The sequence below is a fragment of the Budorcas taxicolor genome, chromosome 8 (assembly GCF_023091745.1).
Source record: "Budorcas taxicolor isolate Tak-1 chromosome 8, Takin1.1, whole genome shotgun sequence".
NCBI lineage: Eukaryota > Metazoa > Chordata > Mammalia > Artiodactyla > Bovidae > Budorcas > Budorcas taxicolor.
In genome coordinates this window covers 3,880,806-3,900,625 of record NC_068917.1, presented here as the reverse complement: position 1 = coordinate 3,900,625, position 19,820 = coordinate 3,880,806, and the positions used below count along the sequence as shown (strand labels likewise).

General features: G+C 45.7%; 1 protein-coding gene across 1 annotated transcript in view; it reads left to right on the top strand.

The window, feature by feature from the left end:
• Positions 1-15,615: 15,615 nt before the first annotated feature.
• DDX60 (DExD/H-box helicase 60) overlaps positions 15,616-19,820 on the top strand; it is a 55,501-nt gene continuing 51,296 nt past the window's right edge. The window contains 4 exon segments of the mRNA XM_052645225.1: positions 15,616-15,870; positions 16,955-17,047; positions 18,490-18,655; positions 18,658-18,770. Of these exon segments, the coding sequence (XP_052501185.1) occupies positions 15,616-15,870; positions 16,955-17,047; positions 18,490-18,655; positions 18,658-18,770 (627 nt within the window).

Here is a 19,820-nt window from a genome sequence, read left to right as displayed (position 1 = left end):
GGCACTGGCCAAAACCATCTGAAAGAAAAAGAAAGGTAAGAAGTCAAAGTGGTTGTCTACAGAGGCCTTACAAATAGAAAAGAATAGAAGCCAAAAGCAAGGGAGAAAGGGAAAGGTGCCCCGAACTGAATGCAGAGTTCCAGAGAATAGCAAGGAGAGACAAGAAGGCCTTCTTCAATGAACAATGCAAAGGAATAGAGGAAAACAACAGAAGGGGAAAGACTAGCGATCTCTTCAAGAAAATTGGAGCTATCAAAGAAACATTTCATGCAAAGACAGGCACAATAAAGGACAGAAATGATAAAGATGTAACAGAAGCAGAAGAGATCAAGAAGAGACGGCAAGAATACACAAAACTGTACAAAAAAGATCTTAGTGACCCGGGTAACCAAGAAGGTGTGGTCACTCACCAAGAGCCAGATATTCTGCAGTGTGAAGTGAAGGGGCTTAAGGAAGTGTTGCTGCTAATAAAGCTAGTGGAGGTGATGGAATTCCAGCTGAGCTGTTTAAAAATTGTAAAAGATGATGCTATTAAAGTGTTGCATGCAATATGTCAGCAAGTTTGGGAAAACTCAGCAGTGGCCATAGGACTGGAAAAGGTCAATCTTCATTCCAGTTCCCAAGATGGGCAGTGCTAAAGAATGTTCAAACTATTGCACAATTGTGCTAATTTCACATGCTAGCAAGGTAATGCCCCAAATCCTTCAAGCTAGGCTTCAGAAGTACTTGAATTGAGAACTTCCAGATGTACAAACTGGATTTAGAAAAGGCAGAGGAACCAGAGATCAAATTGCCAACATTTGCTGGGTCATAGAGAAGGCAAGGGAATTCCAGAAAAACATATACTTCATATGTTTCATTGACTATGCTAAAGCCTTTGACTGTGTGGGTCATAACCAACTGTGGAAAACTCTTAAAGTGATGGGAATACCAGACCAATTTACCTGTGTCCTGAGAAACCTGTATGTATGCAGGTCAAGAAGCAACAGTTAGAAGTGGACATGGAACAATGGACTGGTTCAAAATTCAAGGAGTACATCAAGGCTGTATATGTCATCCTGCTTATTTAACTTATATGCAGAGTACATCATATGAAATGCCAGGCTGGATGAAGCACAAGCTGGAATCAAGATTGCTGGGAGAAATATCGGTAACCTCAGATATGCAGATGCCACCACCTTTATGGCAGAAAGCAAAGAGGAACTAAAGAGCCTATTTATGAAAGTGAAAGAGGAGAGTGAAAAAGACAGCTTAAAATTCAATGTTCAAAAAAACTAAGATCACAGCATCCAGTCCCATCACTTCATGGCAAATAGAAGGGGGAAAGGTAGAAGCAGTGACAGATTTCCTCTTCTTGGGCTCTAAAATCACTGTGAATGGTGACTGAAGCCATGAAATCAGAAAATGTTTGCATCTTGGAAGGAAAGCTATGACAAACCTAGACAGTGTATTAAAAAGCAGAGACATCACTTTGCTGACAAAGGTTCATATAGTCAAAGCTATGGTCTTTCCAGTGGTTATGTACCGATGTGAGAGTTGGACCATAAAGAAGTCAGAGTGCTGAAGAACTGATGCTTTCAAACTGTGATGCTGGAGAAGACTCTTGAGAGTTCCTTGGACAGCAAGGAGATCAAACCAGTCAACCCTAAAGGAAATCAACCCTGAATACTCATTGGAAGGACTGATGCTAAAGCTGAAGCTCCAATACTTTGGCCACCTGATATGAAGAGCTGACTATTAGAAAAGACACTGATGCTGGGCAAGATTGAGGGCAGGAAGAGAAGGAGGAGACAGAGGTTGAGATGGTTGGATGGCACCATGGATTCAATGGATATGAGTTTGGGCAAACTCTGGGAAATGATGAGGGACAGGGAGGTCTGGTATACTTGGTATATGCAGTCCATGGGGTCACAAAGAGTTGGACACAACTTGGAGATTGAACAACAGCAACAGCTGATTTATGCTGTACAGCAGAAACTAAACATTGTAAAGCAATTACATCCCAAACAGCAACAAAAAAATAGATTCATCTTGGAATAATGCCAGATCTAATTAGTTGATGAATCAATCAGGTCCCGTTTTCAATACATTGCTTTATTACAATATGTCTGTTTTTTTGAAGCATGAGAGCATTTCTCTTTCGTTCCTCCCTCTGATGAGAGTATGTTTCTGTGTCATCAACCAAGAAACTTGGTTGACATTATGTTCTGTTCTTCGAACTAGAAAACCCATTTATGCATTTATTTTTTTCTGTTTATTATAAAATTATAAGAAAAATTGGAAAACTGAAGAAAAATAGATAATATGTACTCCTAGCCTACCTCTCAAATTGATGCTGATAACTATTAGTATTTTGACTTAATTTCTGCTACTATTTTAGTTTAGGGCATAGGTTTTGTTGTGAGTGTTTCTCTCTCTCTTTTTTTCACTTTTTAAAAAATTTGGCTGAGCTGGGTTGTCATTGCAACATGTGGGGTCTAGTTCCCTGACCTAGGGGTCAAACCTGGGTCCCCTGTGTTGGGAGCACGGAGTCTTATCCACGGGACCACGAGGGAAGTCCCTGTGGTAGTTCCTTGTATGGTTGCAGTCATACTATACATACTGTGCATTATTTTACCTTAAAGGTATTTTCATTTTTCTCACAGCACTGTGCCAAAATAATTTTTATGACTGTTAAATATTGTTCGCGTGACCTACTATATTTTATATAATTGCTCCATTATTACAGAAAGTGAAAGTGAAAGTGAAGTCGCTCAGTCGTGTCCGACTCTTTGCGACCCTGTGGACTGTAGCCTACCAGGCTTCTCCGTCCATGGGATTCTCCAGGCAAGAATACTGGAGTGGGTTACCATTTCCTTCTCCAGGGGATCTTCCCAACCCAGGGATTGAACACAGGTCTCCTGCATTGGAGGCAGATGCTTTAACCTCTGAGCCACCAAGGAAGATTATTATAGAGCATTAGGATAATTTTCAGGTTTTATATCATAAATGCTCTTGGTCTCAAAATTGTGTGTTTAAAGATTTCCTTCTAACTTGGAATGAAATTCTTAGATTTTCTGAAATGGAAAGTGGGATTATTGGCCAAAACGCTACTGAAAATGTGGGGATCTTGGTACCTCTTGTCAGATTGTCATGGAAGGCGGTTAGTAACGCATGTGTGGGCAGCCTGCAACATGAGCGAGTTAGTGCTCCTGGAGCCCGAGCCCATCGGCTGCCCCTCCTGTTCCTCTTCCCGGCATTGGCCAGTTTCCCTCCCTTCCCCACCCACAGGCGGGGTGGGGAGACCCTTGGCTTCCTCCTCCTGCTGCTGTCTCTGCCTTCCTCCCTCCACACAAACCAGAGCTCTAGGGGCCACTCAGCCCACAGGGAAGTGGGGCCCTCCCAGAGGTCAGGCTCCCCTTCTCCAGCGGGCAGCCTGGCTTGGAGTGCTGTGCACCCCCAGGAACCACGGCACTGTCACTTCGGTGCTCCCCAGGGTGCCCCCCCAAATCTGGTCTCCTCTGTAGGCTTTCTTCTCCTTTTGCCCCCACCCCCAGGCTCCTCTCCCCGACCTGTCCCCTGAAGCCCGAAGCAGCCGCTTCCGCCCCCAAACTAAGCCCAGGCCTTTGGTTCTTTCTGTCACAGGCTTCCCCCAATAGATTTCCGTATGTTGTATTTCTGTTCGCATTTGTTTCTAGATAGTTTTAAATTTTACCTTTGGTTTACTTGATAACCAGTTGATTATTCAGCAGTGTTGTTTAATTTTGTGTGTTTATTTTTTCCATAAAAAAAAAGTTTTTGTAAGTTTTCCACTGAAAAATTTGCTGGTAGCCTCATGGGGGTTCTCTTGTATGTAACAAGTCATTTTATTATTGCTGCATTTAGGATGCTTTCTTTATCCTAAGGGCTTCCCAGATGGCTCAGTGGTAAAGAATCCACTTGCCAATGCAGGAGGCGAAGGTTCGATCCCTGGGTTGGGAAGATGCCCTGGAGAAGGAAATGGCAACCTGCTCCAGTATTCTTGCCTGGGAAATCCCATGGACAGAGAGCCTGGTGGGCTACTGTCCACCGGGTCACAAAGAGCTGGACATGACTGAGTGACCAAACAACAATGGCATAGAGCTGGTTAGGAGGATCCAGGTTTCTTCCAGTTTAAGACCCACTTTGCTGGCCTTAACGGCTCAGTAAGGATAACTCCCTGGGCTGTGGGAGGGGTCAGAGCATCCTCATCTCAATAAAAGCTTATTTATAAACACAGGTTCAAGAGGGCGGGGACATGTGTATACCTGTGGCTGATTCGGGCTTCCCAGGTGGCTCAGTGGTAAAGAACCCCCTGCCAATGCAGGAAACGGGGGTTTGAATCTGGGTTGGGAAGATCCTTGGAGAAGGGCATGGCAACCCACTCCAGTATTCTTGCCTGGAGAATTCCCATGGACAGAGGAGCCTGGTGGCCTGCAGGCCACAGGGTCACAAAGAGCTGGACATGAGTGAGAGACTAGACAATAGCAACAGTTTTATCCTGAGTCTTTACCGCTTCAGTGTTCCTGTGCCTTGGGTTAATCTTATTCAGAACTCTCTGGGTTTCCTAGACCTAGATGTGTTTCCTTCCTCAGATTGGGGATGTTTTCAGAGACTATTTCTTCTAATAATTTTTCTCTCTTGCTCTTTCTCTTATCCTTTTGGGATCCCTATAATGCAAATGTTATTCGGCTTGATCTTGTCCCCAGGTCCCCTGAAGGTAGCTTTGTTTTTTGCTTTGCTGCTCTGTCTGGGCGAGCTCCTCTGGTCTGTCTCCCAGTCTGTTGACTCCCTCCCACCCGCTGTTGAGCCTCTCTGGTGTGTTTGTTGGCTCAGAAACACGACTGTTTGGGTTTTTCTCTTTGCTGAAGTTCTCACTGTGTTTGTTCATCATCCTTGCCCTGAATTCAGTGAGCACTTTCAGGACTATGACTATGACCTCTATCAGTTAGATTGCTTATATCTGTTTCATTTAATTATTTTTCTGAGATTTTTTTTTTTTGTATTGTTCTTTTGATGGAAACACATCTCCTTATTTTGCCTAACTCTCTGTTCCTATGTATTCGGTGAGTCAGCTCTCTTTTCTGGTCTTGAAGGAGGAGACAGCATAGTAGGTTGCCTGTGAGCTTGGAAGCACAGCTCTGCCTGGCCACAAGAGCCAGGCGCCGAGGGGCTGCGTGCCCCTCCTGTTGTGATGAGGCTGTGCAGGCAGGTGGGGTGGCCCTGGGAGTGACTGCGCGGCCCACCACAGCAGCTGTGGCCGTGGTGAGTGTAGTACAGTTTGTAACACATTAATTTGGCCAGTTCTGAGGCCCTTATTAGGAGCTGCTAGTGTCCCTTTCTTGTCCAGTGCCTCAAACCCACACCCCAACCACCTCCCAAATAGGGTTCACACACTCCAGGCCACCATGCACCTGCCCTTATTACCCCCAGGCAGGTGTGACAACCAGAACTGGTGGGATTTATTTGGAGCCTGGATTAGGCTGCTCACTTGCCTCACCAGCTCCTTTGCATGAAAACCACAGGCCAGGCACCAGCCACTGTTCCCCTCTCCTCTGCCGGCCGACTGACCCCAGTGCTTCCTCTGAGTGGCCCTGCCTGGTCTGCTCTCGCCCTGGAACTCAGCTGACAGAGCTGCTGGACTCTCTCTGATCTCTCCTCTCAGTCCACTTCTGCCTTGCCATGCCTGTCTGAGCTGACGTTGTGAAGGGGAGTCCCATGCAGTTCCCATTTACCACCACAGCCATTCGACATGCATCTGAGGCTGGGAGATGAGGAGGGGAGTCAGGGGCCTGTCCTGGGGCCCCAGTTCAGCCTCAATGCAATTGCTTCTTCATAAAAAGCCCTGCTCTTTCGTATTCTTGTCGTGGGAGTGGACTGTCCTCTACCCACCGTGTTGTATCAAGACCTTGAACCCATCTGGGCTCTTGGCTTTCTTCTCCACCTCTAGTCCTGCCATAATCCTGGGTGACACCAGCACCCTCTTGTCTGTCAATTCCACACCCTGCAGTCTTGAATCCTATCTGTGATTTTATCTTCTTATACCTGCTGCTTTTCACCTCTGTTCATTGTCTAACCCTTGATTGTGCAGCAACACTTATGTCCTCTGCTTCCAAAATCCCAGATCAAAATATGTATCAGTATGTACTGCTGTTGGCAATTTGATCTCTGGTTCCTCTGCCTTTTCTAAAACCAGCTTGAACATCTGGAAGTTCACAGTTCATCTATTGCTGAGGCCTGGCTTGGAGAATTTTGAGCATTACTTTACTAGTGTGTGAGATGAGTGCAACTGTGCGGTAGTTTGAGCATTCTTGGGCATTGCCTTTCTTTGGAATAGGAATGAAAACTGACCTTTTGCAGTCCCGTGGCCACTGCTGAGTTTTCCAATTTGCTGGCATATTGAGTGCAGCACTTTCACAGCATCATCTTTCAGGATTTGAAATAGCTCCACTGGAATTCCATCACCTCCACTAGCTTTGTTCACAGTGATGCTTCCTAAGGCCCACTTGATTTCACACTCCAGGATGTCTGGCTCTAGGTAAGTGATCACACCATCGTGATTTTCTTGGTCATGAAGATCTTTTTTGTATAGTTCTTCTGTGTATTCTTGCCATCTTTTCTTAATATCTTCTTCTTCGGTTAGGTCCATACCATTTCTGTCCTTTATCGAGCCCATCTTTGCGTGAAATGTTCCCCTGGTATCTCTGATTTTCTTGAAGAGATCTCTAGTCTTTCCCATTATGTTGTTTTCCTCTATTTCTTTGCATTGATCATTGAGGAAGGCTTTCTTATCTCTAATTGCTATTCTTTGGAACTCTGCATTTAGACGCTTATATCTTTCCTTTTCTCCTTTGCTTTTTGCCTCTCTTCCTTTCACAGCTATTTGTAAGGCTTCCCCAGACAGCCATTTTGCTTTTTTGCATTTCTTTTCCATAGGGATGGTCTTGATCCCTGTCTCCTGTACAATGTCACGAACCTCAGTCCATAGTTCATCAGGCACTCTGTCTCTCAGATGTAGTCCCTTAAATCTATTTCTCACTTCCACTGTATAATCATAAGGGATTTGATTTAGGTCATACCTGAATGGTCTAGTGGTTTTCCCTACTTTCTTCATCAAAAAAGCAAGAGAGTTCCAGGAAAACATCTATTTCTGCTTTATTGACTATGCCAAAGCCTTTGACTGAGTGGATCACAATAAACTGTGGAAAATTCTTCAAGAGATGGCAATACCAGACCACCTGACCTGCCTCTTGAGAAACCTATATGCAGGTCAGGAAGCAACAGTTAGAACTGGACGTGGAACAACAGACAGGTTCCAAGTAGGAAAAGGCATACGTCAAGGCTGTATGTTGTCACCCTGCTTATTTAACTTATATGAAGAGTACATCATAAGAAACGCTGGGATGGAAGAAGCACAAGCTGGAATCAAGATTGCTGTGAGAAATATCAATAACCTCAGATATGCAGATGACACCACCCTTATGGCAGAAAGTGAAGAGGAGCTAAAAAGCCTCTTGATGAAAGTGAAAGAGGAGAGCGAAAAAGTTGGCTTAAAGCTCAACATTCAGAAAACGAAGATCATGGCATCTGGTCCCATCACTTCATGGGAAATAGATGGGGAAACAGTGGAAACAGTGGCTGACTTTGTTTTCTGGGGCTCCAAAATCACTGCAGATGGTGATTGCAGCCATGAAATTAAAAGATGCTTACTCGTTGGAAGGAAAGTTATGACCAACCTAGATAGCATATTCAAAAGCAGAGATATTACTTTGCCAACAAAGGTCTGTCTAGTCAGTTCAGTTCAGTTGCTCAGTCGTGTCCGACTCTTTGCGACCCCATGAATTGCAGCACGCCAGACCTCCCTGTTCATCACCATCTCCCGGAGTTCACCCAGACTCACGTCCATCAAGTCTGTAATGCCATCCAGCCATCTCATCCTCGGTTGTCCCCTTCTCCTCCTGCCCCCAGTCCCTCCCAGCATCAGAGTCTTTTCCAGTGAGTCAACTCTTCGCATGAGGTGGCCAAAGTACTGGAGCTTCAGCTTTAGCATCATTCCTTCCAAAGAAATCCCAGGGCTGATCTCCTTCAGAATGGACAGGTTGGATATCCTTGCAGTGCAAGGGACTCTCAAGAGTCTTCTCCAACACCACAGTTCAAAAGCATCAATTCTTCGGCTCAGCCTTCTTCACAGTCCAACTCTCACATCCATACAGGACCACAGGAAAAACCATAGCCTTGACTAGATGGACATTAGTCGGCAAAGTAATGTCTCTGCTTTTGAATATACTGTCTAGGTTGGTCATGACTTTTCTTCCAAGGAGTAAGCATCTTTTAATTTCATGGCTGCAATCACCATCTGCAGTGATTTTCGAGCCCCCCAAAATAAAATCTGACACTGTTTCCACTGTTTCCCCATCTGTTTCTCATGAAGTGATGGGACGAGATGCCATGATCTTCGTTTTCTGAATGTTGAGCTTTAAGCCAACTTTTTCGCTCTCCTCTTTCACTTTCATCAAGAGGCTTTTTAGCTCCTCTTCACTTTCTGCTTATAAGAGTGGTGTCATCTGCATATCTGAGATTATTGATATTTCTCCCGGCAATCTTGATTCCAGCTTGTGTTTCTTCCAGTCCAGCGTTTCTCATGATGTACTCTGCATATAAGTTAAATAAGCAGGGTAACAAAATACAACCTTGACGTATGCCTTTTCCTACTTGGAACCAGTCTGTTGTTCCACGTCCAGTTCTAACTGTTGCTTCCTGACCTGCATATAGGTTTCTCAAGAGGCAGGTCAGGTAGTCTGGTATTGCCATCTCTTGAAGAATTTTCCACAGTTTATTGTGATCCACACAGTCAAAGGCTTTGGCATAGTCAATAAAGCAGAAATAGATGTTTTTCTGGAACTCTCTTGCTTTTTCCATGATCCAGCGGATGTTGGCCACGTGATCTCTGGTTCCTCTGCCTTTTCTAAAACCAGCTTGAACATCAGGGAGTTCACAGTTCACGTATTGCTGAAGCCTGCCTTGGAGAATTTTGAGCATTACTTTACTAGCATGTGAGATGAGTGCAATTGTGTGGTAGTTTGAGCATTCTTTGGCATTGCCTTTCTTTGGGATTGGAATGAAAACTGACCTTTTGCAGTCCTGTGGCTACTGCTGAGTTTTCCAAATTTGCTGGCATATTGAGGGCAGCACTTTCACAGCATCATTTTTCAGGATTTGAAACAGCTCAAGTGGAATTCCATCACCTCAGCTAGCTTTTTTCATAGTGATGCTTTCTAAGGCCTACTTGACTTCACTTTCCAAGATATCTGGCTCTAGATTAGTGATCACATCATCATGATTATCTGGGTCATGAAGATCTTTTTTGTACAGTTCTTCCGTGTATTCTTGCCACCTCTTCTTAATATCTTCTGCTTCTGTTAGGTCCCTACCATTTCTGTCCTTTATTGAGTCCATCCTTGCATGAAATGTTCCCTTGGTATCTCTAATTTTCTTAAAGAGATCTTTCCCATTCTGTTGTTTTCCTCTGTTTCTTTGCCTTGATCGCTGAAGAAGGCTTTCTTATCTGTTCTTGCTATTCTTTGGAACTCTGCATTCGGACGTTTATATCTTTCCTTTTCTCCTTTGCTTTTCACTTCTCTTCTTTTCACAGCTATTTGTAAGGCCTCCCCAGACAGCCATTTTGCTTTTTTGCATTTGTTTTCCATAGGGATGTTCTTGATCCCTGTCTCCTGTACAATGTCATGAACCTCAGTCCATAGTTCATCAGGTACTCTGTCTATCAGATGTAGTCCCTTAAATCTATTTCTCACTTCCACTGTATAATCATAAGGGATTTGGTTTAGGTCATACCTGAATGGTCTAGCGGTTTCCCCTACTTTCTTCAATTTGAGTCTGAATTTGGTAATAACGAGTTCATGATCTGAGCCACAGTCAGCTCCTGGTCTTGTATTTGTTGACTGTATAGAGCTTCTCCATCTTTGGCTGCAGAGAATATAATCAATCTGATTTCGGTGTTGACCATCTGGTGATGTCCATGTGTAGAGTGTTCTCTTGTGTTGTTGGAAGAGGGTGTTTGTTATGACCAGTACATTTTCTTGGCAAAACTCCATTAGTCTTTGCCCTGCTTCATTCTGTACTCCAAGGCCAAATTTGCCTGTTACTCCAGGTGTTTCTTGACTTCCTACTTTTGCATTCCAGTCCCCTATAATGAAAAGGATATCTTTTTTGGGTGTTAGTTCTAAAAGGTCTTGTAGGTCTTCATAAAACCATTCAACTTCAGCTTCTTCAGTGTTACTGGTTGGGGCACAGACTTGGATTACTGTGATATTGAATGGTTTGCCTTGGAGACGAACAGAGATCATTCTGTCGTTTTTGAGATTGCATCCAAGTACTGCATTTCAGACTCTTTTGTTGACCATGATGGCTACTCCATTTCTTCTGAGGGATTCCTGCCCACAGTAGTAGATATAATGGTCATCTGAGTTAAATTCACCCATTCCAGTCCATTTTAGTTAGCTGATTCCTAGAATGTCAGTGTTCACCCTTGCCATCTCTTGTTTGATCACTTCCAATTTGCCTTGATTCATGGACCTGACATTCCAGGCTCCTATGCAATATTGCTCTTTACGGCATCAGATCTTGCTTCTATCACCAGTCACATCCAGAAATGGGTATTGTTTTTGCTTTGGCTCCATCCCTTCATTCTTTCTGGAGTTATTTCTCCACTGATCTCCAGTAGCATATTGGGCACCTAATGACCTGGGGAGTTCCTCTTTTGGTATTGTATCATTTTGCCTTTTCCTACTGTTCATGGGGTTCTCAAGGCAAGAATACTGAAGTGGCTTGCCATTCCCTTCTCCAGTGGACCACGCTCTGTCAGACCTCTCCACCATGACCCACCCATCTTGGGTTGCCCCGCAGGCATGGCTTGGTTTCATTGAGTTAGACAAGGCTGTAGTCCTAGTGTGATTAGATTGACTAGTTTTCTGTGAGTATGGTTTCAGTGTGTCTGCCCTCTGATGCCCTCTTGCAACACCTACCATCTTACTTGGTTTTCTCTTACCTTGGGCATGGGGTATCTCTTCACAGCTGCTCCAGCAAAGCACAGCTGCTGCTCCTTACCTTGGATGAAGGCTATGGTTTTTCCAGTGGTCATGTATGGATGTGAGAGTTTTACTGTGAAGAAAGCTGAGTGCTGAAGCATTGATGCTTTTGAATTGTGGTGTTGGAGAAGACTCTTGAGAGTCCCTTGGACTGCAAGGAGATCCAACCAGTCCATCCTAAAGGAGATCAGTCCTGGGTGTTCTTTGGAAGGAATGATGCTAAAGCTGAAACTCCACCTCATGCGAAGAGTTGACTTATTGGAAAAGACTCTGATGCTGGGAGGGATTGGGGGCAGGAGGAGAAGGAGACGACAGAGGATGAGATGGCTGGATGGCATCACCGACTCAATGGACATGAGTTTGGGTGAACTCCGGGAGTTGGTGATGGACAGGGAGCCCTGGCGTGCTTCAGTTTATGGGGTCGCAATGAGTCAGACACGACTGAGCGACTGAACTGAACTGAACTGATACACTGCTGTATAAGAAACTACTCTCAAATTTAGAGGCTAAAGCAACAGCCTCAGACCTCATGTGTTTTTATCCAGAGCATTAAATGACCCTCACTGACTTTAAATACTTGACACGAAGTGTCCTCTACGCAGGCCCAGCACTCATCTGTGGACTGGCAGATCTTTAGTCCATTTTAAGTGGGTTAGCATCTGCACACTTTAAATGCTCACACTTTACAGCATACTTTGACCCATTCATTGTTTCCTGCTCTTTGAGGACATGTGTGATGCCATGGTCTATACAACAGTATTTATAGTAGCAAACAGTAACAGCCTCAATCTCCAGGGTATGGAGTGGCCAAGTAAATTCATAGAGTTTAAAGTGGTCATAGAAAGTGATGTGAATGAAATGTTTATAATTGCATAGGAAAAACTCTCTGTAGAATGATAATGAAAAGAAATAATAATCATCTGTGTTTACAGTATGAATGCATTATTTAAAATGCAGCATCTTTTAAAATTTATCTATTTATTTTTTACCGTGCTGGATCTTCCTTGCTGTGCGGGCTTTATTGCAGTTGGCAGGGGGCGGGGCTCCTCTAGCTGTGCGGGCTTCTCTTGTTGTGAGCGCGGGCTCCAGGGCACGTGCGCTTCAGTTGCTGGCTCCCGGGCTCCGGAGCACAGGCTCAGTAGTTGTGCAGCACAGGCTTAGTTGTTCCGTGGTGTGTGGAATCTTCCTGGACCAGGGGTTGAACCTGTGTCCCCTGCATTGGCAAGCAGATTCTTATCCACTGCATCAACAGGGAGGCCCACAGCATTTTTTTTTTTTTTAATGATGGCAGACTGCACTGTTTTAAGTTGAGTCTATATAAATAAGAGGAAGTAAAGCCTTGATGGAAAGAGGTAGTTTGGCTTTTTTTCTCCATTAGAGGGGAAGGCAGATCTGCCAGGAAAATATGATGTTTAAAAGTGGCTTTGAGACTCCACCGCCTCAATCCCAGCTGACAGCCTCTGCTTCTCCTAGAGTTCTTGTTTTCTCTGCCTTGGGGAGACGTGGGGTGGGGAGCATCAGACTTGCCTGGGGAGCATTTGCTGCAACAAGCGGGGACATGGGGACAGCTGCCCACAGCTTCAGGGGCAGCTCCCCATGAAGCCTGCCCTGGACCATGTGGCCGGGACTCCCTGGGGAAAGCAGACAGGAAGGAAGAATGTGTCAGAGGGGGGAAAGCGGCTGTCGGAGCAGAGGACGATTTGAACGCTGAAAAAAGGCCAGCGTGGGGGCCAGTTGCTGTCCACAGAAACCCTGGATCCGCCCTGGCCCGCTGCAGCTGAACTTGCTCTTTGCTCAGCGCCTGCTATTCTGGGAAGGAATCTGCAGGGAGCTGGCGGGTCTTCAGCCCCGAGGTTTCCTCTGATGGACTGACGAGCAGGTGTTGGAGAAGCCTGTGTCAGAAATGTCACACACCCGGGGGCTCATCTTCACTTTCTACTGGAGCCTGGGATTGTGTTTAAATGTTTTATGTGTTCTTCATGATGAAGAGGTCAGTATATTATTGGTGACACTTTTCCATAGGGATACATAAAAATTGATTAATTCCATTGTTTATTTATGATTTGTATATTTAATACTCAGGTTATTATTACATAATTCAAACCAAAGCAAATTCAGTAGAGACGAACTCTGTTGGTAATAAAAAGTGTTGACTTTATGATATTAAGAAAGCATAAGACTATCTTGGTGTTAAAAAAAAAATTTCATCGTAGGACTCCTTGATGGTCCAGCGGTTAAGACTCTGAGCTTCTGATGCAACAGGTACAAGTTCAGTCCTTATTCAGGAAACTAAAATGCCACATGCTTCTTGGCAAGACCAAAAAATTCAATTACATCTCAAAAAGTAAGTCTTGAGATTCCTTAGAAATGTTAGGTAAACTCCTGAAACAATAATCACAGCATAATCAGAAAAAAAAGTAAAAAGTGAAATAGCATAGTATTCAGCTGCTGCGCTCTTGACAGATAATTTTCAGGAGCTGAATCATGTCTGTGTCTGTATGTGTGCTCAGTTGTGTCAGACTCTTCGCGACCCCATGGACTATAGCCTGACAGGCTTTCTGTCCATGGGATTCTCCAGGGAAGAATACTGGAGTGGGTTGTCGTTTCCTTCTCCAGGGGAGCTTCCCGATCCAGGGATCGAACCTGCATCTCCTGCTTGGCAGGTGGATTCTTTACCGCTGACCTAGTGACGAAGGGGTGGCAGTCCTCACTGGCTCTCCAGGCACCAGCCCACCTTGGTGTCTTCTCAGCCCGAGGGTGCCCCCTGCCTCCACCATGGACCCACTCCCTTTATGGCTCCAGGAAGCCCCCGACCCCCGGCACTCCATCCAGCGGCAGCTGGTGCATGACTGTTATGGAAAAGCACAGCTGTCCTGCTCTGTGCCTGTTCCCACAGCCCCTCTGCTGTCTGCAGTGTCCCGTCTCTGAAGGGCCAGGCTCCCCGGGGAGGGGGGCAGCAGCCTGGATGTGCACGTGCTTTGCGGGTGACATCTTAGCCGTGTCACCTTTCTCCAGGGGCACAGGTGTGACAGCACTGATGGTCTCATCTGAGGAGGTCCCTTCTTTCACTGAAGTGCTCATCCTGGACTCACGGATGTTGACAGAATGCCCAGTGTGTGCTGGGGGTGGATGCTGCACAGACAGACGGTGCCGGCCTGCCATCCTGGAGCGGGGCTCAGGATCTGATTGGTGAGCTGAGGGCTCCACTGCCAACAAGGAGTGCAGAGACCTGGTGACCGGCCCCCATCTAATGTGTGGACACAACGCTGATGGCTTTTAGTCCTGGTTGGGTTCTGGGGACAACATGATCTACATCTGCTCATTTCACCTGACTGCTGGTGTGACTTGCAAGTCACTATCTCATGGGGGCCCCCTGTACCACACGCTGCAAAACCTGCCTCCGCTGAGCTGAGTGAGCATTTCAGAGGTGCCCTCCACTCCTTCGCTGAAGAGGCCTCCTCTCGTGACTCCTCAGTACCTAACTACCTGTGGTAGCCACAGGGACCTCCAGGCTTGTGCCGTCAAGTGCTGCCTTCCTCAGCCCTGCACTCAGGATCCTGGAAAAGAGGTGCTCAGGACCCTGAGCCTGTGACCCTCTGGACTCTGCCCTCCCTGATTCGGTTGGTTAACAGCAGCACCCCACACTGTGGAATTGGGACCAGGCTGCTTGTGGAGGGTGGGGGTGTGGGGCTGAACCTGGGGACCCACAGGTCCCGCCCTGGAGCAGGACTTGTCCTTTGTGCCCCCTGCCCTCAGTCCAGGCCAGATGCTGGGGAGTTGGAGGAGGTACCCCAATCCCAGACCATTCAGTTGCCTGGGAACACCCAGGGATCGCCTGAGTGAACAGAAATGGGAGTTGGCAGATTCTGTAGATGGAGTTACCGCCAGTGTGTGTGCAGGAACTCAGAGGTGTGGGGCTGCTCTCCCATCTCTCAAACCAGGTGTCCTGGCGGAGGAGGGGGCCATGGCCAAACAGCTGGTGGCCCTTCTGCCACAGTCTCGGTTCTGAGGCTGGCCGCCCAGGGGCCCTGCCTGGGCATCTCCACGTGTGCCTGCCCCTGGCCTGGAAGGCCTTCCCTTTGGGTGGAAGGGCTCCAGACATCTTTGCTTTGCAGATACCCAAACAGAGAGCCAGTAGCAGACTTGTCTACATCTGCTAACCCCCAGAGAGCCCTCCTGGGACATGCCTCGTCCCCTTGGGAGTCCTAGATGCCATCCAGATGTCACGCACAGCAAGGACTCTTGTCCCATCTCAGAAGACATTGCTAGGCCTGAAGGGAGTGCTCCGGGCACCCACCTTCCATACACACCCCCGGCAGCCGGTCTAATTGGTTTAGTTTAGATGACCAAAGGACTCTTCAGAGCTCTGATTGAAGTTAAACAGTAGCACATGCCACCCTCCCACGTGCTGTGAGTGTCACCCTTACTACAGGCACCAATCACACTACAGGCACCAATCACGCTCTACCATCACTGTAGAACATGCAGAAGTCTTGGGGGAAAGGCATCAGCTATGTCTACAAACAGTTTGATGGGACACGAGCAGGGTCAACTTCCCCTGTGTCCAGAGAGAGCACTGGGGAAAGTGGATCCAGACTGTCAGCTGCAGGCAAGGTATGGAGGAGAGCCAGCAGTGGAACGGAGAGGTGCTGACTCGGAGCTCACCCAACAGGACCCGCTTCTGGGAGGTCCCCAGGGGAGGCAGCTGGAGGGAGGGGCTGACAGAGGGGGCGGGGTTATGATTGTCGACAAGCTGGACAAGGTCCAGGTGTGGTCGCAGGAGTAGGTTGTTGAAGTGGAAAGCAAGACTAGAGCTTCCGGTGCTGTTGAAATATGCTGGATGGAAGAGGGGAAGGACTGGGTCAGGGGTTGCTGAGGTTTCCCTTCCTCAACTCATTAAAAACCCTGAACAACCACAAAATACCATACATACCGAAACACTTCCCATCTCAACAAGTGAGCCAAAGGAGAAACCAGAGTGAAATCAGTTGCCCTTCAGTGAAAGGCTCTCAGTTGAGGATCTTGAAGGGTGGATCAGGTCACAGAGAAAGCTGTGGGCAGACCTGTGGCCCAGACAAGGTGTTGGATCTTGGTGCCATTTACTGCTGTGTTACCCCTCTAAGTTTATGAAATGATAAAATATTTATGAAATGTTTTATGAAATGATAAAAATAATAGTGCATATCTCATGGCATTGTTATGAAGGTTACTGTGGGAACAAATGTAAAGAGGTCAGCATATTTTGAACACACGGTGGCTTTGGCTATTGCTACGTCTTATTATAACACAAAGTCCATATTTCTGCTGCTGATAAATGCGTTATCACTTTCTGACCATATTAGTTTACAATATTGTGATAAAGTACAACAGACTTAGTGGTTTGAAACAGCACCCATGCATTTCCCTACAGTTCTGCAGGTCAGCCCTATGGGGCTAAAGTCAAGGTGCAGGAGTGCTGGTCCCCGGAGGCTCTCCAGGAGAATCCGTTTCCTTGCTTTGCCAGCTTGTAGAGACAGCAGACTCTCTAAACTGTGGCCTGCCCTTCTCCTGACGGCCAGCAGTATGGGCCCCCCCCCAGGCTGCTGGTCTCAGTGGGCCTCGGCCTGCAGTGGCTTGGAGCAGGGTTTCGGGTCCCCACCAGAGCCTGTGGTTGGTCACTGTGGGGAGAGTGCTGAGTCTGAGCTGTTATACCACCAGGGACCAGGGACCAGGTTTGGCCTGTCGGCTGTGTAGAGATGAATTTCCTCATAGAGATGAAAAGTAGTGAAACTAGTAAAGTGTCTGTTAGGAGGAAAAAGAGTACCTATGTAGACACATGGGTGGGCTCAGAGACAGTCAGGCCCTCGTGGTAGTTTGGACAAGACCTGTACTTCTTCTACCTGATTGAATGCTACCTCATGAATCTAATTAGCTAAGGAGGACAGTTTGCCATCGTTTTAGTCAAGGTAACATGCAACGGTGGGATTCTTTTCTGTGATTTGAGAACTGAAACCTGCAGTGACATTGTTTTGTAAGCAGTCTATTTTTTTCTTTTTTCAAAGAGAAATAGACCAATGAAAATTTAGAAAATTTAGAGGGGATAGCAGAAAAAGTTATTACCCATAATCCCAGTATTCAGAAATGACTAAGAGTTGAGAATTTTTTGTTTTTGTATTTTGGCTTTTGCACTTTTATCTATTATGACAATCTCTGTATTTTAATTGAGGATATAGAACATTCATATTTATTTATTTATTATTATCCATTTTTGTTGGAGTTTAGTTGCTTTACAGAATTGTTAGTTTTTGCTGTGCAGCAAAGTGAATCAGCTACACATGTACATATTTGCCCTCTTTTGGGGGTTTCCTTCCCATTCAGGTCACCGCAGAGCACTGAGTAGAGTTCTCTGAACTGTACACTATGTTCTCGGTAGTCGTCTATTTTATACATGGTATCAAGAGTGTATAAATGTCAGTTCCAGTCTCCCAGCTCCTCCCACTCCCTCTTCCCCTCTTGGTGTCCATACATTTGTTCTCTATGTCTGTGTCTCAATTTCTGCTTTGCAAATAAGGTCATCTCTATCATTTTTCTAGATTTCATGTGTAAGTGATATTATCTGATGTTTGTTTGTTTCTTTCTGACCTACTGGAGCTTTCCTGTGAGGACATACAGGACCCTGCAGGAGGGAGGCCAAGCTGATCTCCAGTCTAGCCTCCCAACTCCAAGTAAATCCATCTCTGTCTTCAAAACTCAGCAGTTTGAGCCCAGAGGAAGGCCAAACTCATTAGCGTTGCTCTGTTCTTATTTGCTCTGCAGTAAATACCTCTAAGGGAAGATACTTGGCTGGTGAAATTTTAGCACTTTCAAGTTCATATGTGTATAATACCACCTCCTTCTCATTCTACCCCTAAAGGTTTTGGTGCATGCCTGTCCAGTTGTTTTGTGATCTACATTATTTAAAGTGTTTGAACATTGCTGACTGCTTGCAAGCAGTGCACAAGCTGTGGTTTTTTGATAAAAACCAGTGCTACTTCCGGATGACCTGAGATCGTCCCTACAGAGCGATCTACCCTATCTTTCCTTGTGGATGATTTGTAGCCACCATTTGGTTTTAGTATTTTTCTTTCCTTTTTTTTTTTTTTTTTTGAAGTGCGTTTGGAGAGGAAAAGAATTAGAGTGGGAAGGGAAAGTGTGGTAAATTCTGAGTTAAAGGAGACACATGTATTCAAACCCAAATTGGGGTTTGTGGATGTATTTGCAAAATGACAGTCAGGGGTCTATTTCCTGACTGTGAATCAGAACATGACTGTGTTGGAACCCCCTTTAAGGGCTTCCATGGTGTATGTTAACCAGTGAAGCTAGTAGAGAATGAAATGATGATTTCACAGTTATCTATCCATCCTCCTAGGATGCTGAGCATGCATATTTCAACTTCCAGGAACTTCGTGCTCTGAGAATGGCATTAATCCTCCATCTTCAGGATAATACCAACATTGATGTTCAAACAACCTTTTCTGGGTGCTTGTCACAAGAGTGGATCACTTTCCTGGAAGGCAGTTGTCCGTATTTTCTGATTGTTGGTCAATGAAGGTCAGTGCTGTACTCTTCTCTGGCCAGTCATCTGATATCCTTCTACTTTATGTGTACTTTATGCAGAGCAAGTACCCAAACCAGATGTTTTTCCATAAGGTAATTTCCACCTGAAAGACAAACTTTTAGAATTTCACAAAGTTTTCTGTATTACGTGACTTGGTTTCATTTTCACCTGTTTTATGGAAATTATCATAGGTTTAACAGAGAGGTATAGAAATGATAACAATAAAATAAAAACGCTGTCTTCTCCTGGGCAGTTGTTGTCATAACAGTAGTGCTTGGTACTTTCTGCGGATCACTTTGTTTAACCTTCACAGTGACGCTGTGAGGGAGGTGTTAGTGTCATCTGTGTTTTGCAGATCATGAAATAGATACTTGAATAAATAATCTGCCCATTGTGTGTGTGTGTGTGTGTGTGTGTGTGTGTGTGTGTGTGAGTTGCTCAGTCATGTCTGATTCTGTGACCCCATGGACTGTAGCCCGCCAGGCTCCTTTGTCCGTGGGATTCTCCAGGCAAGAATACTGGAGTGAGTTGCCACTTCCTTCTCCAGAGGGATCTTCCCAACCCAGGGACTGCACTGGGTCTCCTGCACTGCAGGCAGATTCTTTACTGTCTGAGCCACCAGGGAAGCCCCATCTGCCCATTGTCAACCCCAGATGAGTAATAGAGCCTGGATTTGAAAAGAGGCAGCCTAACCCCAGTGCTTCTGTCCTTAAGTGTGGCGTGTCATTCTGCCTCCACTTAGGAAGGCCAGACACACATCCATGTACTAGTGAAAGGGTGGTGACTACAGCAGCTCTTCATGAGACAACAACGGAGAAATTTGATGAAGAAGGAAAACATATTATATACAACTTTTCAAAAAAAATTGGTCCGGTGGTTAAGAATCTGCCTTGTAATGCAGGGGATGTGGATTTGATCCCAGGGCAGAGAACTAGGATCCCATGTGCTGCAAAGCAACTAAGTCCACATGCTACAACTAGAGAGTCGGTGTGCCGAAACGAAGGATCCCATGTGCTGCAACTAATACCTGATGTGGCCAATAAATTCACACTATTTTAAAAAGAAAATTAAAAAATAATTATTGGCCATGTTGTGTGGCATGTGGGGCCTTAGTTCCCAGACTAAGGATCAAACCCACACCC